We start from the raw sequence: 27,679 nt of genomic DNA on the forward strand, positions 1-27,679 counted from the left end.
CCGGTGATAGTGATTGGTGTGCACCCATAATAAAAGCAGGGCCTCTCTTTAACTTCACCGTATTTCTAGAGCGAGTCTTTGCAGGGAGGCTGCAGCCTGTTCTGATCCTGCTCTTCTTCTTTTGCATACAGGGAAAACGACTGGCATTCCTATCCACGTCTTTGGTACGGAGACCCACATGACTGCCATTGTCGGCATGGCACTGGGACACCGGCCCATCCCAAACCAGCCTCCCACAGCAGCCCACACAGCAAACTTCCTCCTCAACGCCAGTGGCAGCTCCTCTGTAAGTCTGGTACTGCAAACCTGAGAGCTGGCGTGGCGTGATTAAGAGTGTTGGACTAGGACAGGGGTTCCCAGACTACGGCCCGCGACGACCCCCGCCGCCCGCTGCCGCCCGCTGCCGCCGCCTGCTCTTACAGCGTGCAGCGCGGCGGCGCAGTTCCAGATAGGAAAAAAGCACCGAAAATCATTTGTGCGCATGTGTATGGGCCTCTCCCGACCCAGAAGAGGTCATTTCCGGTGCACTTCCGGGTCGGGGGAGGCCCATACGCATGCGCACAAACGATTTTCGGTGATTTTTCCGATCTGGAAGCGCGCCACCACGCCAGTAAGTGTGTATGCGCATGCTCACGAGCGCGCACTCCCCCGCCCTCCGGCCCGCTGCGCGCGCACTCCCTGCCCTCCGGCCCAAAGCCGGGTAAGTCTGGGGACCCCTGGACTAGGACCTGAGAGACCAGGGTTCAAATCCCCAGATGGCCTTGAAGCTCACTAGGTGACCTTGGACTCGTCACTGCCTCTCAGCCTAACTTACCTCACAGGGTTGTTGCAGAGGGATTAAAGGAGGGAGGAGAGAACCTTGAAGGCCGCCTTGAGCTCCTTGCAGAAAAACGCATGGATCTAGAGGCAATTAATAATAATCCTATAGCGCAAGGGTGGCTTATTTCCTGGCCTGAGGACCCACACTGATCCCGCCATCCCTTCAAGGTCCACATGCCAGCACACGCATAGATGACATGCAGGCACACTCAATATGCATGCATGCTCACCACAGGAACAAATGCACACATACCGTCTTTTTCGCTCTATAAGACGCACCTAGTTTTTTTAAGAGGAGGAAAGAGGTAAAGCCCCGTTTTTGGGGGGATCAGCTCAAAGTTGTGCAGCTTCTTTTGCAAAGGGGAAAGGCCCCTTTTTTGAGGATCAGCTCAAAGTTGTTGAACTTACTTTGCAAAGGAAAAAAAATCCTGTTTTTATGGGGTTCAACTCGCAGTTCTGCAGCTTCTTTAGGAAAGGAAAGGGAGCCCTTTCTACAGTTTCCAGACAGATAATCTAATCAGCCAGTCACATGTCCCCAGGGAAGCAAACAGCCTCCGTCTGCAGAACATTCAACAATGGAGGCCTGGGGCCGGAAAGGGAGCCAGCGACCGACCACACATTCACTCCATAAGACGCACAGACACATTTCCCCTTACTTTTTAGGAGGAAAAAAGTGCATCTTATGGAGAGAAAAATACATTACTTAGGTAGACAGCCCTCCCTACTCCAGCACTGGCGTGGAGTTGGGAATGTTGCCTTTTACACTTAAAGAGTAAGGATTTATCTCCTGTCTTGGTGCTGTGGCGTTCAGCACTAAGATGAGAGATGAAAGTTTCCCCTGCCTGCGCTTTAGGGAAGATTTCTAGGGATCAGGCGGAGGGATTTCATCTCCTTTCACTGTGGTTTGGTGGGCTGGATTCGGGCTGTGTGTGTTAGTGAGCTGCTAACCCCCTTTTTTCTGGCTTCTGTTCCCCTTCAGACCCCGGCAACAAGCAGAACGGCGTCTTTTTCTGAGTGCAGACCCGACGACCTGGCCCCAGCAAAGAAGGCAAAACAGACAACGCTTTCTGGTAAGCTCCCGGTTTCTATCCTGTTTCTTTGGATTCTCTCGCAGTGCTTCTTTCCCATTCCTGCGTGCTCTCCCTTTGCACTGGCTGCTGGAGCGTGGAAATTGGAAACGTAATATTTTCAGGGAATCCTTTCCACTGCCGTCTCCTCCCCCCTCTGCCCACGCCCTACCAAGGAACACATTTGCCATGGAATCCCTGCATTTTGTAGATAATTTTGGTAGCATGCTCTCTCCGTTTGCATGTTGCATTGACCAGGTCTGTTCTGCCTCGTTTCTCGCCTTGAGAAAACCCTAGGCAACATTGTGTCTTTCTTTAAATTCAGGGGCGGGGCGGGCGGGCTGGAGATCTTCTGAGCATCACCTTCCACTGGAAAACCTCCCCTTCAGCATATGAGCATGTAACATTTTTGCACATAGCACCACCCACGTGCGGATATGTGCACGGCAAGATTTTTAGCTTCCGTTGCTGGCAGCTGCGAATGCGAAACCAGTGCTGTTTGGAGGAATGTGGCTCTTGTGGGACCCTCTCCCTTCCCTGGAACTTTCATCTCCCACACTCACCCCCCCCCTGCACATCCCTGGCGTTGATGCCCCAGAGTTTGAGATCCACCGATTGTGAGCCAGTTGCCCGCCACGATAGTTTTCAACCCACATTGATTGACACCTTTCCCTGCTAGCCTGGTAAGATTTGAAAGAGCTCCTGGGTTCCTAGACACCCGGGTTTGAAAACCGCTATACTGAAGATTGCAGCCGCTTAAACCCCTACCCATCCCCCACCCCCACCCCAGCGTAATGTGAGCCGAAAGCCAAGACAGGCAGCCTTGTCGGATTTCTTGCAATGGTGATTCTCTCTTTAACAGATGCATCCCCACCTCCAAGACCTGTTCAAGGTAGGACCCCACCACTAGCTGAAGCTCAGTGTCCAGCCTTGCTACCAGCTGCTTGTGCAGTTAATTTTCAACGGGTGTCCTGTGTGGTTTTTGGTTTGGGTTGGCTGGTGTTATTCCTGCTCTTTATCCTTGCAGTTTTGTTGCCTGGTTTGTCCCTGTCCCCTCTTGTCCCTGGTAATGTTCCTTTTTTAAAAATTTTTTAAAAAACACTTCTCTCTCTCTCTCTCTCTCTCTCTCTCTCTCTCTCTCTCTCTCTCTCTCTCCTTTCCCCTCTTGCCTCTTATTTATTTTAATTCCCCCCCCTAAAACACAATTGTGGGAAAAGAAGGGCCTATGATCACCAACTACCCTATTAGTCTGCATATAAGTCGCCCTCGAATGCAGGCCACGCCCCTAAAATGAGATATCTTTGAAAGCGGGGAGGAAAAATACAGTGGTACCTCTACTTACGAATTTAATGCGTTCCGAACGCACATTTGTAAGTCGAAAAAAATTGTAAGTCGAATCCCATAGGAATGCATTGGGAGAAAAAATTTTGTAAGTCGAAGAAACGCTATCTAAAAATCCGTAAGTAGAAAAAATCCTATCTAAACCGGATCCAAGATGGCGGACGGAGCTCCATTTGTAAGTAGAAACATTCGTAAGTAGAGGTACCACTGTACTACCGTAAATCATTGGCGGCATGTAGTGTCTTTCACAGTCTCTAGATTTCACTCTCTGGGCAACCAGTGCCCCCTGTTGAGAAGGACGGGCAATGGTGATACAAAAGGTCCCGTCTTAAATCACAGCTTTTCTCTACCTGTCAAGACTGTGATTATAGACCTGTCTCAGGTCTTATGCAAGCCAGAATTGGGGAAAGAGTGCAGACTATATTCAGACCGACGTGGTGTTATTGTCAAGACTTTTTAAACCTCTCCCTTGCTCTCTGAGAGGTACAGTTCCGGTGCAATCTTTATTGGCCCTCCTGCTATTGAACTGTGAGCTGACTTTGCCACTGACTTTGCAGGTGTCTGGTCTATAGTGCTTTCACCACTGCAGAGGGCAGAAATCGACTGATGCCCCCCCCCATCTGTGTCCATAGCCAGTGGGTTTTTAGTGCAGTGCTGCAAATTCAGACGGTGTCTCTCTCTATCTTTTCCTGTCTCTATTCCGGCTCTTTGATCGGCACCATCTTATCCTTTAGTCACTGGAGTTTAGAGTAAGCTACTCTTGCTGAGGAATATTCTGTTGGGAATTTTCATCTGCATGGTTTTAATAGGTTCACAGGAATGCAGTGCAATAGCACAGGAGATGCTTTTCCAACAACAACAACATAAAAAAATTCCTTCAGTAGCACCTTAAAGACCAACTAAGTTTATATTTTGGTATGAGCTTTCGTGTGCATGCACACTTCTTCAGATACCAACAACAACAACAACAACGTCCTTCCGTCAAAATATTCCCAGGAAGGATCACACCAATAAAACCATTGCAAAACAAGTCCCCCCCCCTGTGGCTTACAGTTTGTGGTTTGTCTAGGAAAGCTGAACCACCAGCTGGGTTTGGACGACACGCTAAGCCCAAATAATGGCTCGTCTTGGCTTAGCACAGCAAAGAAACAGGTGGGGAGCCCCAGTCTCCTCTCTGGGAGCCCGCATGTCCGTTCGCTTGCTCACATTAAGCCATAGCATTACCTTAGCGTTGCATGTGGACGAGAGGGCGCTAAAATAACTTCTTGCGTATTGCCTGGCATTCCTTGATGGAAGAGCAGCAATAAGTGAATCAAAATCCTGGACTTCTCCTTCCAGAGAGGAGACAGGATACTTGTTTTCTTGACCCTTCTCCCTTGTTTTTACCCTGCCTCTGTTTCCTCCCCCAATCCTTTAGGCACTTTTAAGGTTTGGTCTATCATAAAAAAAAACAAATACTCTTTTTTGACCCTATCCCACTTCAGCATTTGTGGTAGATTGTGGTGGTTTTTAGAAGTCTGGTTGGTGTGTTTAAGCTGCTTTTGTGTCCTGCCACTCGGCAGAATGAAACATTGGGTGGGTTGGTGGGGTCTCTGGTTGGGGACCTCCCTGGGAGTGTTTTTGTGTGTTGGTGATAGAGTGGCTGCCATTGTAATGGAAACCACCAGGGCAACCTTCCTCAGCCCGGTGCTCTCCAGATGTTGACCCCATCCTCTCTGGCCATGCTGGCTTGAAGGTCTGATGGAAGTTGGAATCCAACAATATCTGGAGGGCCATAGGCTAGCCACCCCTGTTTTAGAATCATCGTTACAGCTCCTACTTCCAAATTAGCTTTCAGTACCGGTACCTACAACAGGAAAAGCATATTGCAATGGAGGGATTGCCCACCTTCGTAATTAAATACTGGGCAGCCTTGTTGGTTGCACCTCTGTCCCCACAGGTGTCAGGTGTTTGAGATTACAATTGAGGAGCTCTCAACTTTGCTATAAGTGGACTTTCAAGTCTCAGAAAACTGCTTCCCAAGCCTCTGCAGATGTACCACAAGACAAAGCCAGATACCCATATAGTCTCCTTTACTGGTACTGTGGTTAGCTGGTTTTCAGTCTTGTGGTCTCAATATTGAGCAGGTTCCATTTTATCTATGTGGCCTTGGGGATCCCTCTGAGATAGGAGGGAGGTGTAGAAAGCTATGGGACATCTGTTGTTCCCACTGCCCCTTCAGCACTTCCAGGTATGCTCCAAAACGTGTAGCTGGGCATTATTTCAAAACTCCTGATAGCTGAATTAAAATGGGAAGCATGTCACTCTTATACTTGAAAATACAGTCAAACCTTGGTTTGTGACCGCTTCGGTTTCCGACCACCGTGGACCCGGAAGTGTTTACATCCAGGTTCCACGGCGCTCGGATGCGCAGAAGCGATCTGCGCAGCTTTCGCATGCGCAGAAGCGCTCTATCGGCGCTTCGCGCATGCAAATAAGCGTGCCTCGGGGAGCGTCGATTTCCGACCACCGTGGACCCGGAAGTGTTTACATCCAGGTTCCACGGCGCTCGGATGCGCAGAAGCGATCTGCGCAGCTTTCGCATGCGCAGAAGCGCTCTATCGGCGCTTCGCGCATGCAAATAAGCGTGCCTCGGGGAGCGTCGAACTTGGGGAGCAGAACCAATTGTCGTCTTAAACGGAGGTATGACTGTACCTGTGGTGTGTGTGTGTGTGTGTATGTGTTGAGGAGATGATCTGCCCCCAGAGAAGCCGCCCTTGTTTCTACACAAGTTGCTGTTTAGAGCATGCCCTTGATTTGGAGAAAAGCAGAGACTCGTGCAGAGATGCAATGGGCAGCTTCCTCTAAAGCTGAATAGTTTTGTTATGGTTCTGCACCGGGAGTCACTGAATGATCCAATGTAGAGGCACACCAGAATTGTTCAGTTCAGAGTGTTTCACTCTCCTGGTGGGTGCTTAGGGATCACAGAAGCTTTCCAATATGAGTCTTTATTTATTACAGCTTCATTGTTTCTCTCTCTCTCTCTCTCTCTCTCTCTCTCTCTCTCTCTCTCTCTCTCTCTCTCTTTCTGTGTGTGTGTATGGCAATATTTTGTGCCCACCATCCTGTAGTTTCTTTCATTCTTTCTGGAGAGCACCGACCTTCGGGAGTGAGAAGCGCAGCCGCTTTTCATTGTACAGTACTGATTTAGGGGAGCAGTTGGGTCAGTCGAGATGTCCATTTAAGAGGGAATTTTCAGATGCACCCCCAAGATTGTCTGAGCCCCCTTTGGAAGAAGCTTACAGCTTTTGTTTTCATAACTTTTAAGAATAGCCAGTGAGCTGCCTTGAAGGGTGGTGGACAGGAAACCTCCCCAGTGAGAAGCTGACGACTTTGACTGCTTTCTGTCTCTCATGCTTTGCTTCCTACGAATGGCTGGTATGTCCCTCCTTCCTGTAATGCAGAGAGAGAGATGCTTGGCCAGGGGTGGCTTTTGCAGTCGTGTCTGTATGGAGCCTTTCTGTATGGATGTTAAATGTCTGGCCCTGGGCGGGCGGGGTCGTCTTCTCTTTCCCCCTCATGCAGGTAAAGCCACCACCTTATTTAGCCGCCACACCAAGGCGATCGTCTGGGGGATGCAGACACGGGCTGTACAAGGCATGCTGGACTTCGACTACGTCTGCTCCAGAGACGAGCCTTCAGTGGCTGCCATGGTTTATCCATTCACGTATGTTCGCAGCGCCTCTGTCCCACGTTGGGGAGGGGGGGGGACCTGTTCCCGTTGCACCTTCCTGCTACATCTCAATCCCTTTCTGCCATTTTTCTGCAGAGGTGGAACTTTGTAGCTAGGCTGCGGCAAGCGCTGTCCTGCTAAATATTATATAGTTTTCTCTCCCCCCCCCTCTTTTATTGGAAACTTGGACATTGCTTTCGTGCTTTGCCCTCCTCAGTCTGGTTCCCTTTCATCTCCTGTCTCCGATTGAGGCCCCAGTGCAGTGCCAGATTTACGTATAAGCTAAACAAGCTACAGCTAATTCAAGGGGGGGGGAAGCTGGATGTACATTTCCAAAATACATACCTGCCAAGTTCGGGATGTAAAGATCCGGGATCGGCAGCGCGCGCATGACCGGAAGTTGCGTGACGCAACTTCCGGTGGCGCTTCGCCCTTCTATGGGCACCAAAAAATGGCGGCGCCAGCGCCGGAAGACGCTTCCGCGCATGACCGGAAACATGTAAAAGCGACTTCCGCCGCCGCCGCCGCCATTTTCTGATGCCCATAGAAGGGCAGTCGCCACCGGAAGTCGCGTCACGCAACTTCCGGTCATGCGCGGAAGCGACTTCTGGCGCCGGCGCCGCCATTTTCTGGTGCCCATAGAAGGGCAAAGCGGCACCAGAAAAATGGCCGCCGGGCAGAAGCCGATTTAAGGGACAATACCGGGATTTTTCACTAAACGGGAGACCGCCGGGAAACGGTAAGAAAAAAGGGGTTTTCCCGGCGGAAACGGGATACTTGCCAGCTATGCCAAAATATAAGCTAAAAGCAGATAAAATAAAAGCTACATACAGCAACAGTGTTTTGTGTTGTGTAGGCTCCTCTGATGTAAGTCATGGGCCCCACCTGCTAGCCTGGTCCCTAAAGTATCACTGGTTTGCTCCTTTCTATATTAGGGTGCCTACATTCTGCATGAAGGGACTCAGGTGGCGCTGTGGGTTAAACCACAGAGCCTAGGGCTTGCTGATCAGAAGGTCGGCGGTTCGAATCCCTGCGATGGGGTGAGCTCCCGTTACTCGGTCCCAGCTCCTGCCAACCTAGCAGTTCGAAAGCACATCAAAGTGCAAGTAGATAAATAGGGACCGCTACAGCGGGAAGGTAAACGGCGTTTCCATGTGCTGCTCTGGTTTGCCAGAAGCGGCTTTGTCATGCTGGCCACGTGACCTGGAAGCTGTACGCCGGCTCCCTCGGCCAATAATGCGAGATGAGTGCGCAACCCCAGAGTCTGTCACGACTGGACCTAATGGTCAGGGCTCCCTTTACCTTTACCTTTTACATTCTGCATGGATTGGGTGCATGGCAACATGTGCAAATGGCTTTAGATGCCTACGAGGTCCATAAATTACCATATAGCATATATTCAACACAAAAAAACAGTGGCAATTTGTTGACGAATTGGACATATAAGGGCCCCATTACCTTCAGTAGCTTAGGGCGTCATCAAACCTAAATCCAGCCCTGTTCAGAGCCCTGGAAAGTTGGGGTTGTAATTCATGCCTGGAACTTACACAGGTAGACATCTTCTTCCCCTTACAGCTCACAGAAGGTGGTGACACAGGTGACAAGGTCTGTGTCATGGTCCTTGGCATCATTTGACATTACCTGGTGCTGGGGTTTATATAGTACTGGTCAGGGTGGATTTGATTTAAATCAAATCGATTTAAATCATGATTTAAATCACAAGTCAGTAAGACTTGATTTAATTCATTTTATTTTTACAGAAAGACTCATTCTTGCTGGTATAATCTTAATATTCACAACCAGATGAAGGTTTCATTTTTGGAATGATAAATTTTCAGAGTAGTTTTTACATCAGAAATTACTGATGTGGTTATACCATTAGAAATACACAGACAGATAATTATGAAATTATTGTGAGGTTTAATAAGTTAACTGTTTATATTTGGACAACTTTTTTTTGCTGTACTTTATTGGAAGGAGAAAAATAATCATTTCCTTAGTAACAATTTAAACAATTTATTTAACTAAAGCAATAACATTGTAGCATTGTAGCATCCATGTTTGTTAACTGATGTGGTTAAATGGTTAAATGGTTTTTAAAAAACAACTTAGATGGGGTTTTAGCACACGTGGGGAAAAAAATCCTTATTTCCTGAAGAATAGCCTTTGGACTATAATGTAACTTGAATAGAAAGCTATCTTTAGAAAGATTTTTCCTCCAAAAGCGTTTTATTTTAACAATCCAATTTTAATAAAAAATAAATCTGATTTAAATAAAAAGAAAACCATTTAACTTAAAAAAAAATCCATTTTTTTAAAATCATTGATTTTTATCCACCCTGGTACTGGTAGAATCTCTGACATGCATGTATGTCTTGCTTCTTCCCACAAACTAGCAAGCTGGTTGCCCTCTGGTAGAATTTCATTATCACCCATTACATTTGCATAGCTGCCCCTTTCCTGTCCTGTTTCATTCCGCTTCTTTCCTGTGCTCCCGTTAGGGCTGGGCGATATCTTGTTTTCAACATCGCAATATATCACCAGCTTGTCATCACAATACATCACAATATCTGAAATAAGGATGGAGCTGTGTAGAGGCATTGGCTGGCTTCATGGTTTTCCCCGCATCGTGATTTTTGCATAGAGCACACCCACCCACCCACATACCCACCCCCCCCCCACCCCATGATTTGCATGCAACATATTGCCAGGTCAAAAATTACGTAACCGATATCACAATACGGACCTCAAACTGGTTTTGGGCGATAATATCGCCTAGCCCTAACATACGGATTCATGATTTATTGCCAGGTCAAAAATTATGAAACCAATATCACGGTAATAGAGTTCTGTAAGGGGGAGGGCTTATAGAGGAAACCCCCCCCATCCGAAGCAGCCCGTCTCCCAGCAGTCATGAGAGCGAAGGGTCTGCTGGAGGGAGTCAGGAAACAGAGAGGGAGAGCCAGGGCTCTGGCAACATCCAAGAGCCCCTGCTCCATAGGCAGGAAGAGAGGGAGGCGGAAAGAGAGGACAGGAATCGGTCAGACCCGTACCCCCCGACGCCGGAATTGAGGAGGAGGAGGAGGAGGAAAGGGAGGCGCTTGTCAGTTCCGAGGCTTTTATGTTGGCCCAGAACGCGGGGGGGGGGGCAGTGCAGGAATCTGACTCGAGCGGGTAGACATGGAATCAGCAGTTCGTTACACTGTAATTAATGTGTACCAATAAAAACGTCTGAAAGACAAGCATGTGGAAGGTCGTTACTCAAGAGTAGTCACTACAACCCTGACAACTTCACACCTGTTTTGGACAGTAGGTCAATATATTGCTCAGCCCTAGGAAACTCAGCCACAGGTAAATTAGCTTCATCTGGCTGTACATAGAAAACTAGCCTGCTCCAAAGGAGACTAGGCTGGAGCTCTCCTGCTTGTGAGCTCCCTCCCTGAGGGGGATTGTTGTTTCTGTGGTATGGATGGACATTCAGACATGTTTGCCCCTACCCTGAAGTCTGGCACACCAGATGGAGATTGACCACCTCAGGGAGAACTAAGGCTTAGATGGAACCGGGAAAAGAAGGTCCCTTTTACCTGCAGCAACAGAAGCTCCACAAGTGTTGCCCAAAGCAGTAATGCACATCCCCACACTGGGGAACGTGCCACTGTTTTTGCATGCATGTGTACCTACATCTCTCTGTTGCAGCAGATAATTAATGTTGGGGCATGTGATGCGTTTCCTTGCAGTGGGGACCACAAGCAGAAGTTCTACTGGGGCCACAAAGAGATACTCATCCCCGTCTTCAAGAACATGGCAGACGCCATGAAGAAGCACCCGGAAGTGGATGTGCTGATCAACTTTGCATCCCTCCGCTCGGCCTACGACAGCACCGTGGAGACCATGAACCACCCCCAGGTGTGTGGAGTGGAGTTGGTGGGATCTGTGACAAAGTCCTGAGGCGGAAAAGAAGCAAACCCCCCAAAAAATGATCCCGTACCTGTGCAAGCAATTACATCACAGCTTCCAGTCACCTGTAGACTGAATTTTGCAAAGGGTGGAGGGGGGGTTGTACCTGCTGGCTCCCCCTGTGGTATAACCCCTGTGCACTTAGGGCTAGGGGATGCAGGTGGCACTGTGGTCTAAACCACTGAGCCTCTTGGGTTTGCCGATCAGAAGGTCGGCAGTTCGAATCCCTGTGACGGAGTGAGCTCCCGTTGCTCTGTCCCAGCTCCTGCCAACCTAGCAGTTCAAAAGCACGCCAGTGCAAGTAGATAAATAGGTACCACTGCGGCGGGAAGGTAAACGTGCGCTCTGGTTTCCATCACGGTGTCCCATTGTGCCAGAAGTGGTTTAGTCCTGCTGGCCACATGACCCGTAAAACTGTCTGTGGACAAACCCCGGCTCCCTCGGCCTGAAAACGAGATGAGCGCCAGAACCCCATAGTCTCCTTTGGCTGGACTTAACCGTCCAGGGGTCCTTTCGCTTTTTAGCTTTACATAAGGCTATTTTCACATATAGCTGATTGTGTCTAAGGGCCACATTCACAACTTCCATGAAATACACAAAAGTCAGGAGGTAGAGCCATCGGGCACTGTCTTCTCCCCACATGCCCCACCCCTGGCCAAAATGATCAGTATACACAAGTTTAGAAGGTCTGAAAAGCCGTAGCATTTGGGCAGTTCCAGATGAATGAGATATTTTCAAAGTAGGAAATCCGGGGGATTCCCGGAATTTTTTTCTATTCGGGATAACAGTGGGAAATGGATTAAAATCGGGGGGGTTCCCGCGAAAAACGGGAGACTTGGCAGCTATGGATTCCATTCGACTTCCAGGTACGACTGTGTGTGTGTGTGTGTGTGTGTGTGTGTGTGTGTGTGTGTGTGTGTATGCAATGCTATGCAGAATAATGCTATAGCATTATTCTGCATAGAGGGATGCAAAGCAATGCTATGCAGAATAATGTAAATAACGTAAATTTAACTTGCCTAATTTATACAGGTTGCAAAACCCAGCTTTTATTGGGGCAGGCTTTGAATTGTCTGATGATTCCAACAGGTCTTGGTTTTAGGATTTCTAAGGAAACGTCTTCATTTTTAAATCCTGCACCCAAGGTCTTTAAAAAAGCCTTGATAGTTGCCAAATGCTTTTCTGATCCTCCCTATCGCTGAGGAGGGAGAGACTCCAGGAAGACATTGCCGGTGTTGATTCTCTCTTGGGCTGCAGATCCGCACTGTGGCCATCATTGCAGAAGGCATCCCAGAGGCGCTGACTCGCCGGTTGATCAAGATGGCAGACAAGAAAGGCGTCACCATTATTGGGCCTGCAACGGTGAGAGAAGGAAGGAACCATGGCTTTCTGTGGCGTGTTCTGCTTCGTTGATTTGTTTTTAACTTGCGTTGATGTGGAAACCTATAAATTCTTTCCTGCACAGTGGTAAAGTATAATACAGTGGTCCCTCGGTTTATGAAAACAATTGGTTCCGGAAGTCTGTTCATAAACTGAAGCGTTCATAAACTGAAGCGAACTTTCCCATTGAAAGTAATGGAAAGTGAATTAATCCGTTCCAGATGGGTCCGTGGCGTTCGCAAACCGAAAATTCGTAAACCGAGGTGTTCATAAACCGAGGTTCCACTGTAATAATAATAATAATAAATTTATTACTTATACCCTATCCATCTGGCCAGGCCTCCCCAGCCACTCTGGGCAACTCCCAACAGAATATTAAAAATGCAATAAAACATCAAACATTAAAGACTTCCCTGAACAGGGTTGCCTTCAGATGTTTTAGCCTACCTCTTTTTGTTCCCACCGCAAAAATTGTGGGATCTTGTGAAGCCATAAATAAATACATGGGGGCTGAATCATATCCCCATATTGTGGGTTATATCTTCTACTCTCACAGATGGATCTGTTACTGCTATGTTGATGAAAGACCAATTGAGGGTAGATCAGTTAGGAGCAAATACGGTATGCTCTGTGATTGGCTCTGGGCCTGATTTGCATAGCCCAAATCCCTTGTCACATGTACAAAAATTCTGGATTTGAATTTCCCGTTTTATGAAAAAGAGAATTTTCAAAACGGTTGAGCTTTTATCACACAAACTACAACCGCTCTGATATTTCATCTCCTTCGTTTTTGTTTGTAGGTAGGTGGAATCAAGCCCGGCTGCTTCAAGATCGGAAACACAGGTGGAATGCTAGATAACATCTTGGCATCTAAGCTGTACCGCCCTGGAAGCGTAGCTTACGTCTCCCGTTCAGGAGGGATGTCCAATGAACTCAACAACATCATCTCCAGGACCACAGACGGTGTCTTTGAAGGGGTGGCCATTGGTGGGGATAGGTGAGAGCGGTGGCCCAAGCGATATTCCGTGTGCTCTGAAATCCTTGTTCAATCCATCCATCCATCTGTCTCTTTTATTGACACACACAGGATACAAGAGTATACAAGTCAAAGTGTAAAATTGACATCTGTTCGTAAAAAGAGATACTTTAAAGATGAATCTAATGCAGTGGTACCGCGGGTTATGAACTTAATTCGTTCCGGAGGTTTGTTGTTAACCTGAAACTGTTCTTAACCTGAGGCGTGCTTCAGCTAATAGGGCCTCCCGCTGCCGCCGTTTAAATATTTGCCCCAGATTTTTGCGTGATATGGGCAGTAAAATAGAACATTCGCAATGCTTTTCACCTGTTTTATACCTTAAGGAAATCGTTGTTGTGTGAATTGTACTTCTGTTTTTAAAATATACACCCACACACCAGTTGTGCAGCCCAGTGTTGTGTAATGGAATAAATTCTTCTAATCCGCTCTGTTGTGGACAGAGAGCCAAAATCCTGCCGTAGATAAAAATTGTTGAGCCTTCGAGACCGGAGTTGAAATCTGGGCTGTTTGTGTTGTACAATATTCTTTAAGCAGCAGAATCTCCTTAACAGAAACACCTGATTAAAAAAAAATGTTGTTCCCTTATGCCTAGATACCCAGGCTCCACTTTCATGGACCATGTTTTACGCTACCAAGACACGCCTGGGGTGAAGATGATAGTGGTGTTAGGAGAAGTGAGTACATTCAAGTTTGTTTTTCCCTCTCCAGCATCACTTGGCAATGGTATCTTTGTGGCTTCATCTTCGCATAGGAACATACGGAGCTGCCTTTTAAGTCCCGTTGCTCCATCTAGCTCTGTGTTGTCTACATTGACTGGTAGTGGCTCTCTGAGAATTTCATCTAGAAGTAGATGATAATAATAATAATAATAATAATAATAATAATAATAATAATAATAATAATAATAAAAAATTATTTATTCCCCGCCCATCTGGCCGGGTCTCCCCAGCCACTCTGGGCGGCTTCCAACAGAAGAATAAAACACAATAATCTACTAAACATTAAAAGCCTCCCTGAACAGGGCTGCCTTCAGATGTCTCCTAAAAGTCTGGTTGTAGTTTTCCTTTTTGACATCTGTTGGGAGGGCGTTCCACAGGGCAGGCGCCACCACCGAGAAGGCCCTCTGCCTAGTTCCCTGCAACTTGGCTTCTCGCAATGAGGGAACCGCCAGAAGGCCCTCGGTGCTGGACCCCCGTGTCCGGGCAGAATGATGGAGGTGGAGACGCTCCTTCATGATGATTTGTGTGGTCAGGATGCCTAAAGCTCCACTGCACACCACATATTTGGCCGCAGAGGAGCCTGACTTGAGTCCTCACATGACCTTCCTTTGCATTTGCTGAGCACGGTCTTCTCAGTTATGTCACCACTATTGTGAAAGCCCCTCCTTCCAGAAGGAAGCTTGACCAACAGCACTTCTGTAGCCCCTTTAGACACCTTGCACTCTTATTTTGCCTGGCATTTGGCAAACGGGGTTTGGGAAAGCATTTCATTTTGCAGCTGCTTTTCCTTTGAAGATATGGGACTGCTATGAGATCTTTTAAATACAGCGGTACCTTGGTTTTTGAACGCCGTAATCCCGGAAGTAAATGCTTCAGTTTCCGAACACGCCTCAGAAGTCAAACTTGCCGTGCAGTTTCTGTACGGAGTTTTCCGTATTGAGTTTTCCATATTGAGGCTTCCGTATTGAGTTTTAGTATTTCAAACATTTCGGAACTTGAATGGTCTTCCAGAATGGAATACGTTAGGAAACCGAGGTACCACTGTGTGAGCGTGTGCGTGTGTGTGTGCGCGCACACACACACACACAGAGTCGTACCTTGGAAGTCGAATGGAATCCATAGCTGCCAAGTCTCCCGTTTTTCGCGGGAAACCCCCGGATTTTAATCCGTTTCCCGCTGTTATCCCGAATAGAAAAAAATCCTGGAAATCCCCCGGATTTCCTACCTGCCAGGGAGGCTCCATTTCGGGTGCCTCTCTGCCTATGTCTGGGCACTGGAAATCGGGCAGCGCCGGCACCAGAAGTCGCTTCTACGCATGTCCAGACATGTGTAGAAGTGACTTCCGGTGCCGGGCCGCTGCTGATCCTGCATTTTTCAGTGGGAGACTTGGCAGCTATGATGGAATCTGTTCGGGAAGTCCGTTCGACTTCCAAAATGCTCAAAAAACACAGCGCGGCTTCTGATTGGCTGCAGCCTTTTGAAGGTCCTGCAGCCAATCAGAAGCCCCATCGGACATTTAGCTTCTAAAAATAGTTTGCAAACCAGAACAGCCGCTTCCGGGTTTGTGATGCTTGGGAACAAAAACATTTGGGAACTAAGTTGTTCAACTTCCAAGGTACGAGTGTGTGTGTGTGTGTGTATTGTAGGTAGCCTTTAAAAAAAGCAACCTCACTGGCCTTTCATTTTATGGGGTTTACTTTAAACTGCATTGAATGGAACAACGGCATACAAATGTTTAAAGTAAAACATAATCTGCAGATCTTCATCCCTTGATACAGGGTTTCCCAAACTTGGGTCATTGGCAGTTTTTGGACTGCAGTTCCCACCATCCCTGACCACTGGTCCTGCTAGTTAGGAATGATGGGAGTTGTAGTCTTTTTAAAATGTAGCTCTCTTTCTAGTCCTATAGCCCTTGTGGTCCCATTTCACCTGCAAAAGTGGGGACTGATTTGGTGAAATACTTTTTTTCTATTTTAAAGAGCGCTGTGCCCACTTGGGTTGAGTTGCTGCCCTTGACTCCTTTTTCCTTTTCTTTTTTTTTAGATTGGAGGAACGGAGGAGTACAAGATCTGCAGGGGTGTTAAAGAAGGCCGGATCACTAAGCCTGTTGTCTGCTGGTGCATTGGGACCTGTGCCACGATGTTCTCTTCAGAGGTAAGGGAGGAATACATGGAATGGGGGTAGAAAAGCTAGCTATTATAGTTGGAAGTGCTGGATCTCTGATTATATTAAACAGCAGTCAAAATCACGGATTCTGAAACTGGGAATGCAGGCCTGGCAGCAACCCAAAAGGCAGGCACCCCCAAACTTCGGCCCTCCAGATGTTTTGGACTACAATTCCCATCATCCCTGACCACTGGTCCTGTTAGCTAGGGATCATGGGAGTTGTAGGCCAAAACATCTGGAGGGCCTCAGTTTGAGGATGCCTGCCAAAAGGGCTCCTAGATGCAAGTTAACAGTGTGATGAAGCTTTTAGCACCGAGAGAGGAGACAGCTGGATTCTCTGTGAGAAGATGAGGCCGAGGTACATCCAAATACGAACAGAAGAAAAGCCCTTTTGGATCAGGCCAATAGTCCAGCATCCTGTTCATGCAGTGGCTGCGGGAAACTGTCAATAAGGACTTGAAAACGAAAGCAACCCGCCCCCTCCAACCTCCTGTGGTTTCCAGCAGCTGGTATTAAGGCGTATTTGTTTGCTATGATATTAATTTAATGAATCGAACACTTGTCTTGCTAAAGATCAGGGACGGATTTAGGTTTAATAATATTAATAGTAATAATTATTAATAATAATAATTTATTATTTATACCCTGCCCATCTGGCTGGGTTTCCCCAGCCACTCTGGGCGGCTTCCAACAGAAATATTAAAATACACTAATTTCTTAAAAGATTAAAAGCCTCCCTAAACATGGCTTCCTTCAGATGTCCTCTAAAAGTCTGGTAGTTATTTTTCTTTTTGACATCCGGTGGGAGGGCGTTCCACAGGGCGGGTGCCACTACCGAGAAGGCCCTCTGCCTGGTTCCCTGTAACTTGGCTTCTCGCAGCGAGGGAACCGCCAGAAGGCCCTCTGCGCTGGATCTCAGTGTCCGGGCAGAGCGATGGAGGTGGAGACGCTCCTTCAGCTATACTGGACCGAAGCCGTTTAGGGCTTTAAAGGTCAGCACCAACACTTTGAATTGTGCTCGGAAACGTACTGTGAGCCAATGTAGGTCTTTCAAGACCAGTGTTATGTGGTCTCAGCGGCCGCTCCCAGTCACCAGTCTAGCTGCTGCATTCTGGATTAGTTGTAGTTTCCAGGTCACCTTCAAAGGTAGCCCCACATAGAGCACATTGCAGTAGTCCAGGGCAGAGCGATGGAGGTGGAGACGCTCCTTCAGGTATACTGGACCAAGGCCCTTAGCTACTGAAGGTAATGGGGCCCTTTATATGTCCAGCTGTCCTTTGTCAACAACAAATTTTCGCTGCTTTTTTGTGTTGAATATATGTGCTATATGGTAATTTACGGACCTAATAGGTATCAAAAGCCATCTGCACATGTTGCCATGCAACCAGTCCATGCAGATTGTAGGCACCCTGTATATAGAGATGAGCAAACCAGTGATATTTTAGGGAGCAGGCTAGCAGGCCTTACATCAGAGGAGCCTACACAACACAAAACACTGATGCTGTATGTAGGTTTTATTTTATCTGTTTTTTTATCTTATATTTTGGAAATGTACATCCAGTTTTTTCCCTTTGATTTTTTTGGGGGCCCCTAAGAGAGTGGGGCCCTAAGCTACAGCTTGTTTAGCTTATACGTAAATCTGGCACTGCTAAAGACCCATCTATCCTTGTTACAACAGGTGCAGTTTGGCCATGCCGGAGCTTGTGCCAATCAGGCATCTGAAACCGCGGTGGCCAAGAACCAAGCTCTGAAGGAAGTGGGTGTCTTTGTACCGCATAGTTTTGACGAGCTGGGCGATGTGATTCAGTAAGTAATTTTTTTTTCAAACAAACAAACAAACATCAAGCTGTAACAGGCCAACACATAGCCTCTTCCATGTCTTTCTTTCTTTTCTTAAAAAATATTTTTATTTTTATTGGGGGGTTTTTTGCATATTTTTTAACACATCATTTCACATTCATATCTTTGTCTCAAGATGAAGCGGCGGCCATAGAAAACCTCGTCTTGCGAGGCAATCTCCGATCGCAAAACCTTTTCGTATAGCGGAAAATTCGTCTAGCGAGGCACCACTGTATTCCTTAATTCGCTATTACTTTTAATAAACATAACCCATTTTAATCTCCTAATTTTTCTCTGTAATATTTCATATAATTCTCCTTACAAAACTTCCTGCAGGCCTACTAGCGTGAGTTGTTGTTTACAATTGTCTTTCAGATATTTTTCAAATTTAGTCCAATCTTTCAAGAACTTCTGGTCCCGTCGGTTTCGAATTCTCCCTGTCATCTTCTCCAATTCTGCGTATTCCATTAGTTTCGTCTGTCATTCTTCTATCGTATGCAATTCTTCTTGTTACCATTTCTGTGCCACTAATATCCATGTCTTTCTTTCAGGTCAGTGTACGAAGATCTGGTTTCCAAGGGAGTGATTGAACCAGCCCAGGAAGTGCCTCCCCCTACTGTGCCAATGGATTACTCGTGGGCGAGGGTAGGTCTGCTTTTTTCCAAGCGGTTACTGAAAGAGCTGGGAGGATGCATGGCCATACCTGCCAAGTTGCTGTCGGAGAAATAAGGGACCGGGCCGAAAGTAGAAGACCGGAAGTCGCACTGCAGCCATTTTGGAACTGGGCGGAGCATGCTCAGAAGTGACTTTTGATGCTGCTTTGCCCAGTTCCAAAATGGCCGCCGCGCCAGAATAAACCGGGGAAAAACAAAAAAATCCATTTTTTCAGCTAGGAACAGCTGGAAAAACGGGAATTTCCCGGGGAATACGGGAGACTTGGCAGCTATGTGCATGGCTTCTTGGAATAACACAATCCAAGTGTTATGTACTTATAGAAAGCTTGCATAAACTTATGCTGAGAGAAACTGGTGGATGCAAAAGGACAATTGCATTATCCACAACCAGGGTGGATTCGATTTAAATCAAATCGTTTTAAATCACGATTTAAATCAGAAAACTTGATTTAAATCCTTTTTTTCCCCAGAAAGACTCATTCTTGCTGGTATAATCTTAATATTCACAACCAGATGAAGGTTTCATTTTTGGAACAATATTCAGAGTAGTTTTTACCGTTATATCAAAAATTGAACAGAGGCATTGGGTTCTTATCTCGTTATACATGATAAAGTGATCTTCAGTCATCTCACCCCTTGCTTTTTCATGCAATACCATTTGCAGTCATTTACAGTCGTCAACAGCTATCAGTCAGTCAATCACCCATACCCCTCCCCACCCTTTCTCTACATATAAGCGTCTGGGGACTTCTGTTTCAGTGTATCTGAAGAAGTGTGCATGCACACGAAAGCTCATACCAAAATAAAAAACTTAGTTGGTCTTTAAGGTGCTGCTGGAAGGAATTTTTATTTTGTATCAAAAATTACTGATTTGGTTATACTATTAGAAATACATTGGCAGATAATTATGAAATTATTGTGAGGTTTAATGAGTTAACTGTTTATATTTGGACAACTTTTCTGCTGTGCTTTATTGTAAGGAGAAAAATAATCATTTCCTTAATAACAATTTAAACAATTTACTTAACTAAAGCAATAACATTATAGCATAGGTTAACGTTTGTTAACAGATCTGTTTAAACAATTTAAAAAAAACAAAAACAAAAAAACCTTAGACTGAGTTTTAGAACACGTGAAAAAACTTAAAACAAATCCTTATTTCCTGATGAATAGCCTTTGGACTATAATGTAACTTAAATAGAAAACTATCTTTAGAAAGATTTCCCCTCCAAAAGCATTTTATTTTTAAAAATCTGATTTAAATCACAGAAATCTGATTTAAATTTTAAAAATTGCTTTTTAAAAAAAAATTATTATTTTTAAATCATTGGTTTTTCCCCACCCTGTCCACAACATGCCTTCTACAAACCTTTCTGAACTGAATATATTAAAGCATTTCCTTTACGAAGAAAACAGTTCTATAAGAGTTCTAGCCTTGTTTCTACATGGAGGGGATTCTTTGTTTGGAAGAGTGTTTGTTCTTCCCCACCAGCAGTTTGACACAAAATTGCTCAAGCTCAGGTCTGCAACCTCCACAAGGTCTAGATCAGATTCTCTGTTGTTGTTTTTACAACTTCTTTGTTTGTTTGTGCACTCAACTTTCAGGAGCTTGGTTTGATTCGGAAGCCAGCTTCTTTCATGACTAGCATCTGTGATGAACGGGGCCAGGAACTGATCTATGCCGGCATGCCTATCACTGAGGTCTTCAAGGAAGAAATGGGAATTGGTGGTGTTCTGGGCTTATTGTGGTTCCAGAGAAGGTGGGTGTAGTTACTGTGCTTGTTGTTATTATTTATCTATTAGTGTACAGTGGTGCCTCTAAGAACGGTCCAGTTTAAGAACGATTTGGTTTACAAACTCTGCAAAACCGGAAATAGTGTCTTGGTTTGAAAACTTTACCTTGGTCTAAGAATGGAATCTGAATGGTGGAAGGGCACCGGCAGCGGGAGGCCTCATTAGGGAAAAAGCCCCTCGGTTTAAGAACGGTTTTGGTCTAAGAATGGACTTCTGGAACGGATTAAGTTCGTAAACCAAGGTACCACTGTATTTATAATCCTCTTCAGTGAAGAACACTTACTTTCGGGTTTCCAGTGTTTGGGTTCCAAGTTGTTTGAGTACCAAGGTGTTTTGAGAACCAAGGTACCACTGTAACTCAGTAATGAACCTCATCAAAACCCCTTGGCAAACTCACAGATTTTTCTCATCCCTCCGTTCAAGTTGGTTGCTTTTTGTGACACAGCTGAAAACAGTTGCAGAATGAAACTTCTAAAGGCAAAAGTACATAACAATCGCATCTCTGCCCCCCCCCCCCAGGTTGCCCAAATACGCCTGCCACTTCATAGAGATGTGTTTGATGGTGACGGCAGATCACGGCCCAGCGGTGTCAGGAGCTCATAACACTATTGTCTGTGCAAGAGCTGGGAAGGACCTAGTATCCAGCCTTACCTCAGGCCTGCTCACAATCGTAAGCATTGAACAACAGCCGGGCAAAAGTCACAAATGATGCCTTTGTTGGAAAGTAGCCGAAGTTTTGTGTAGGACGAGCTTCAGCTCCCATAATTACAATGTGCATATGGCCTTACAATGGGGCGTCCTTTAATCTTTGTAGCAAATAGAGCGTCTGCATGACTCTTCTGCTCCCTGTTTGCACCTTTTTAAAAAAAATTCTGTTTCCCCCCTCCTCCCACTGTCAGGCTTTGGGGACTCAGCTTCCTTCCCCCCCCCATTGGCCGTAGATAAGCAGGACAAAGGGAAAAGAGACGCTTACCATTTAAAGAGTCTTTAATGATCACAGCGAAAGAACAAAGCAGCCATTCTCGGAATGACGGTGTTCCCAATTAAGGTTTCCACCTTGCAACCTGATCTCGCAACCACTGTACTTTTTGTGTAGCCACCTTATCTGCTCTGCTCTTGGACTGATAGGCTGGACACTTTCTGGAGAGAGAGAGGGTGTGTCTGTTAGCTCTCTCTCTTCCAGTTCTTCTTCACTTTGCTCCCCCCCCCCAGTTCGTCCCAACTGTTGACTTCAGAACTATGCCCCTCTGCAAACCACTGTCCCAAATCTATACTGCTCCACAGCTCCTGGGCAGCTTCAAAGTCCTGGCCAGGAGCAGGGGGAGGGGGAGGCTCCCATCATGCCTCATCGGAGCTGTACTCCTCAGCCTGGTCTCTGACACCCACCCACCCCCAGTAGCTTTGGTTTTAATGTGAGTGTCTCTCCATTTGGTGATATCCAGGGAGATAGGTTTGGTGGTGCTCTGGATGCAGCGGCAAAGATGTTCAGCAAAGCGTTTGACAGTGGCATCATCCCCATGGAGTTTGTGAACAAGATGAAGAAAGAAGGGAAGCTGATCATGGGCATTGGGCACCGAGTCAAATCGGTAGGTGCTGAGAACAGAGTCCGGTAAGGTGAAGCGGGAAGGGGCACACAGCCGCCTGTTCGAAGTTGAGTTCCAAGGGAGGGATTATTAACTGAGATTAGGTTTTCCCCCCCAAAAGTGTGTCATTTCTTTCATTTCTATTTTCCAAATTTGTAGATCAATAACCCAGATATGAGAGTTCAGATCCTCAAGGATTACGTGAAGCAACATTTCCCTGCGACGCCTCTGCTTGACTATGCACTGGAAGTGGAAAAAATCACAACTTCCAAGGTATCAGCCTTCTCTTTTTCTCCCCTCTCCCTTTTTTTTTTTGGTGACAATTTTTTAAACCTTGGTCTTTTTGTCCTACCCCATCACTCTGTTTGCTTATTATATTTATATTCCACCTCTCTTCCTAAGGAGCCTCACGGTAGTGTAGATGTTTCCCTTCCCTCTCCATTTTATCCTCACAACAACCCTGTGAGGTAGGTTAGGCTGAGAGGTGGTGACTAGCACAAGATCACCCTGTGAACTTCATGGCTGATTGGGGGTTCGAACCCGAGTCTCCCAGGTCCTAGTCCAGCCAGAGAGATCAGTTGACAAATGCCTCACAATTTATCACTGAAATACTTCCAACTGAATTCAAGTCCCTGCAAATTGCTACAATCTCTTGAATAAAGAAGCTTAACTTTTCCATCCCTCCCCTCCCCTTTTCTTCCACCCCAGAAACCCAACCTCATCCTCAATGTCGATGGGTTCATTGGTGTGGCCTTTGTTGATGTGCTCAGGAACTGCGGCTCCTTCACACGGTGAGCAGTCTATTATTCTCCAGCTGGGTCTGTGTGGTGGTTTGGTTATGGTGAATCGCCTTGCTCAAATGAGACAACTGCCCCCAAGCATCTTGGGTGCAAGTGAGTTGAAGTAAACCCAATAGGTAGAAGCTGTAATTTAGACTCGGAGCATGTGCGACACTTCGGTCAATCTGATTATTTTATTAGCCACAAGCAGGCTTAAATAGCATCTTTTGATGCCCCAGTTGCCACTTCAGATGCAAAAGGGGTATGTGGAGACAAAAGAAGAGCCTGCTGGATCAGGCCAGTGGCCCGTGTAGTCTATCATCCATTCTCACAGTTGCCCAACAGATTCCTGTGGGGAAAACCCGCAAGCAGGACCCAAGCACAGGAGCGCTCTCCCCTCCTACAATTTCTAGCAACTGGTATTCAGGATGTGGGTGGCGCTGTGGTCTAAACCACTGAGCCTCTTGGGCCAGCTGATCAAAAGGTCAGCGGTCCCAGCTCCTGCCAACCCAACAGTTTGAAAGCACACCAGTGCAAGTAGATGAATAGGTACCGCTGCGGCAGGGAGGTAAACGAAGTTTCCATGCGCTCTGGTTTCGTCAGGGTGTTCCGTTGCAGCAGAAGCAGTTTAGTCATGCCGGCCACATGACCTGGGAAGCTGTCTGTGGAAAAACGCCATCTCCCTCGGCCTGAAAGCGAGATGAGCGTCGCAACCCCCTAGTTGCCTTTAACTGAACTTAACCGTCCAGGGGTCCTTTACCTTTTACCTTATTCAGAACCACTGCTGGCTGTGACTGTGGAGGCAGAGCATAGCGATCATTGCTAGTAGCCATTGATAGCCTTGAGTTTGTCCAATCCTCTTTTAAAGCCACCCAAACGTGTGTGTGTGTGTGTGTGTGTGTGTTGGAGGGAAGGTACGTTGCTGCCATGTGAGGTATGAAATGGCCTTTGCGTTTGTAAGAACTGTCCGCACATTCCCAAGCACAAAGTAAGACGAAAATGACTCAAACGGCTGGAACATCCTTCCCTAACCTGGCGCCTTCTAGATCAGGCTTCCTCAACCTCGACCCTCCAGATGTTTTGAGACTACAATTCCCATCATCCCTGACCACTGGTCCTGCTAGCTAGGGCTCATGGAAGTTGTAGGCCAAAAACATCTGGAGGGCTGAGGTTGGGAAAGCCTGTTCTAGATGATGATGGTTAATGGCATGGGATGATGGGAATTGTAGTTCAGCAACTTCTAGAGGGCAGCACATGAGTTACACCTGGTTTACGCAGACCCCCAGCAATCCTCCAGGGTCTCAGACATAGGCCTTTCCTGTCCCTGCTTCCTGTGATCCTTGTGAACTCTCCTCATACCATGTGGTTGCCCTGTCACTGAGCTATAACCTCTTGCCTGAAGTATTTTAGAAGCTTCCATCATTAAAGAAAAAATTCCGTTGCCAACAGTTGAGTTGCAGCAGGGCCTAAGGGATAGTAGGTTTGCACAACCAAACAATTTCAACATAGAAGTATGGTCGCTCATGTTACCTTGACTGGGTTGTGATGGGAAAGCTCGTTTAAATGTCAGCGAAAAAAGAGCGTCTCATCTCTGGCAACTGCTCTTGCCTCCATCTTAATTTTTTTTAGAACCAGGATTCTGCAGTATGTGTCAGATGGGAGCAGGGGCGGCTTCCATGTGTCTTTTATATGTTAACCAGCCTCTCTGAAAATATGCAATGCAATAGGATTAATGTTTTCAGCAAGAACTGCTTGGTTTGTATTGCAGGGAAGAAGCTGACGAATATATTGACATTGGTGCCCTCAATGGCATTTTTGTGCTTGGCAGAAGTATGGGGTTCATTGGTAAGTCCTGAAGCACAAGTTTTCTTCCATAAGGCAGTGGGGCTGGGGTGAACATATTTTTATATCGGAGTGGAGAACTTCAGGCCTACATGCAAACTCAGGCCCACCAAGCCTCCCTATGGGCCGTGAGTATAGTTTGGCCAACCACACCCACTTACCTATTGCGTGAGCAGTTCATAGCTGCCAAGTACCCCGTTTTCCCCGGGAAACCCCCCGTTTTTACTTACCTTTTCCCGGTGGTCCCCCGTATCACTTCGTCTCCCGTTTTTCTCCGTTATTTTCTCCTGCCGGCGGCCATTTTTCTTTCTTTCTGATTTGCCTTTCTATGGGCACAAAAAATGGCCACCGCCGGCTTCAAAAGTCGCATCTACGCATGACCGGAAGTGCGTAGACGCGACTTCCGGTGTCGGTGGCGGCCATTTTTGGTGCCCATAGAAGGGCAAAGCGACACCGGAAGTTACGTCGAGGCAACTTCCGGTGTCACACGGCTGCCGGTCCCGGATTCTGCAGTCCGGGACTTGGAAGGTAAGGACTAGTTGTATATGACGTTTGGTGAAAGGCAAGGTTTGGAAAAAAAAGAGGCTTTGGAAGCCCTCATATCAGGGCTAGGGAAATATTGCTTCTAGGGCTTCCTCAGTGCCGAGAAACTGCCGATCATCCATGCTTGGGTAGCAGCACACAAAACGTTTTTTGACCTCAGTAGTTTGATTCCTAACTGTACAGACCAGAAACAGGTCGTCTTAACACCACTGTGTCACGCTTGGCTTGACCCACCTGTCAAACTGGGCCTGCAGGGGGTATGGAGAGAAGGATCTGCCACAGCCAGCTGCTTTTATGCCACCTGAGCTCATCTGCGCTGCAGAGCTGCAAAAGCACATTCTTCTTAGGCCGTACATTGCAAACCTTGACCCATCCGCAAAGCGATGGTGGGCAGATTGTTCTGTACCTGTCTTCTCTTCCAGCCAAGTTGCCCATCCCAAGCTGCAGAGCAGCAACAGCCTTTCTAGGCCCCTCTCCTACATAGGGCTGGCAAAAACCTGTGTCGTCCCCACAGTTCCTTTCAGACAGAAAACACCTTTGCACAAAAGGGGTGGCAGTTCAAAGTTCAAAGATGTTTATTCGGCTTTACGCCCATCATAAAACACAACACAACAAAACAAATCAGATAAAACAGCGGACTCGTACAAGCCACAAATAATATAACACAATTCACAGCTCACAAGGACAAATATTAACAATTCAAAAAGAAAAGTTTAAGATTAAGATTATGATTAAAAATTTAGGCGCTACGCTAAAATCAATATCTGATGTCATTATAGAAAATTCTTATAACTATCAATAATCAGCTAACATTCCATTCCGTCTCTTGTACGAGAGGACGGCTGTTAGGAATTTAGCAACCTGTAGAGTAGTATAAGGGTCCACATCTTGAAGAACCCAGGCAAGCTGTAGGTCAACTGGTTTGTCAGCCATAGGCTGGATTATGGAGTTTAGTATACTAGCACAAGCCGAACTGTACATAGGGCAGATAAACATAACATGATGTAGAGATTCAGATGTTTTAATTTCACAAGCACACATTGAAGAGACTTGGCCCTTAGTAAATCTATGTCTCAAAAGGGGTGGCAGGAAGTTGTGGCGGTCCTGTCCAACAGATGGCTGCGGTTAAGAGTGGTAGAGTTGCGTTTCGGGTCTTCCCCTCTTGCTCAGCAGCTCCTGGGACTGTGCCGTGGAGTGGGAAGAATTTAAATTTCTCCCATTTTAGTTGTTCTTTTATTTTAAGAAAACATTGCTTCAATTGAATCTGAAAGATTGTACACAGTAAGAACCCTCTGTGTTAATTTCAGGGCATTACCTGGACCAGAAGAGGTTGAAGCAGGGTCTGTACCGTCACCCTTGGGACGACATCTCCTATGTTTTGCCGGAACATATGACCATGTGACAACAGACGGGGGCGAAATGAGTTGCCTTTATGGAAGGCCAGTATGGGCATGATTGTACTACTACATGCCCTGGCTGCCGATGTATAGGAAACCGAGGACTGGCTGGGCTGAAATTCTATACGAGGCAGATTTTTATAGCCCTAGAAGTAGATTCTATTAAAAAAAGAGAGAGAAACCAAAACCCTTCGCTATTTTCTGCTGTATTTAAGATATATATAAGCAGTTGCACTGTCTTGCTTGTTCTGTTTTTATTTTTATCCGCTCTGCTTTTCTGCAGTGTTTCCTGACCAAGTTTTAATGTTTTTATTTTGATCCATGACCTCATTAGACTTGAAGAACCAGGGAGTCATGACTCCTGAATTACCAAACCCTTGAAGAACATTGTCCTCACAAGCTGTATAATTTTGTGGTACATTTGTCCTTTTTGTCTCCTGTGTGTTCATCTGCATAGTCTGATTGTATTTCTAGTCGGGGGCGGCGGGGACTACTGCTGGTTTAAAAAGCCATTCCAAGTCGTGTGTAGTCATTTTAAAATGTAAACTGGTGATACAAGCTGTTCTTCAAAACTGTGAAATCTGCGTGTATTCCAGTTTCTGTATTTATGCAGCTAATGTTTTTACTTATCATAAAATAAAACCTAGATCTACGATTCTCGCAAAAACTGACCTGTTGGTCAACTTACAAGATACACCATCTCTCGACCCTTAACTTATATTCACAACAGTATTCAGTGCTCTGTCTCTGTATCATATAACCTGTCTCAAATAAATAGTACAATAATAAGTTGTCTTGGTTTGATTTTGTAAAGGGGGACGCAAATTTGAGCTACCTCTCAAGAAAATATTTTTTTACATTACAAAGCTACATGCTTTTCCCAAAGTGGTAAAAGTTGGCTCACATTCAAGCATATACAGTTATTTTAATCTGTCCTGGTGCTTTGCGTTTTTTATTTTTTTATTAATTTTTGCAAATTTCAATAAAAATGCCTTATTGAAGATCTTGAAGACACGGGACAGTTTTTCTCA

The 27,679-nt window shown here is 46.2% G+C and overlaps 1 protein-coding gene across 2 annotated transcripts in view; it reads left to right on the forward strand.

The window, feature by feature from the left end:
• Positions 1–27,437, forward strand: part of ACLY (ATP citrate lyase) — a 58,548-nt gene extending 31,111 nt beyond the window's left edge. Inside the window, exons 12-29 of one of the 2 annotated variants that reach the window (XM_060281100.1) lie at positions 132–286; positions 1,799–1,889; positions 2,749–2,778; positions 6,792–6,933; positions 10,677–10,845; positions 12,154–12,258; positions 13,077–13,273; positions 13,905–13,986; positions 16,075–16,185; positions 17,876–18,003; positions 18,588–18,681; positions 20,316–20,470; positions 21,024–21,174; positions 21,947–22,090; positions 22,247–22,360; positions 22,796–22,878; positions 24,635–24,711; positions 26,559–27,437. In XM_060281100.1, coding sequence (XP_060137083.1) covers positions 132–286; positions 1,799–1,889; positions 2,749–2,778; positions 6,792–6,933; positions 10,677–10,845; positions 12,154–12,258; positions 13,077–13,273; positions 13,905–13,986; positions 16,075–16,185; positions 17,876–18,003; positions 18,588–18,681; positions 20,316–20,470; positions 21,024–21,174; positions 21,947–22,090; positions 22,247–22,360; positions 22,796–22,878; positions 24,635–24,711; positions 26,559–26,653 — 2,123 coding nt within the window. In that variant the 3' untranslated portion in view covers positions 26,654–27,437. The remainder of the gene's footprint in view (positions 1–131; positions 287–1,798; positions 1,890–2,748; positions 2,779–6,791; positions 6,934–10,676; positions 10,846–12,153; positions 12,259–13,076; positions 13,274–13,904; positions 13,987–16,074; positions 16,186–17,875; positions 18,004–18,587; positions 18,682–20,315; positions 20,471–21,023; positions 21,175–21,946; positions 22,091–22,246; positions 22,361–22,795; positions 22,879–24,634; positions 24,712–26,558) is intronic. The other variant, XM_060281101.1, reaches the window with a different exon arrangement.
• The last annotated feature ends 242 nt before the right edge of the window (positions 27,438–27,679 follow it).

The sequence above is a fragment of the Zootoca vivipara genome, chromosome 13 (genome assembly GCF_963506605.1).
Source record: "Zootoca vivipara chromosome 13, rZooViv1.1, whole genome shotgun sequence".
In the NCBI taxonomy this organism is placed as follows: Eukaryota; Metazoa; Chordata; class Lepidosauria; order Squamata; family Lacertidae; genus Zootoca; species Zootoca vivipara.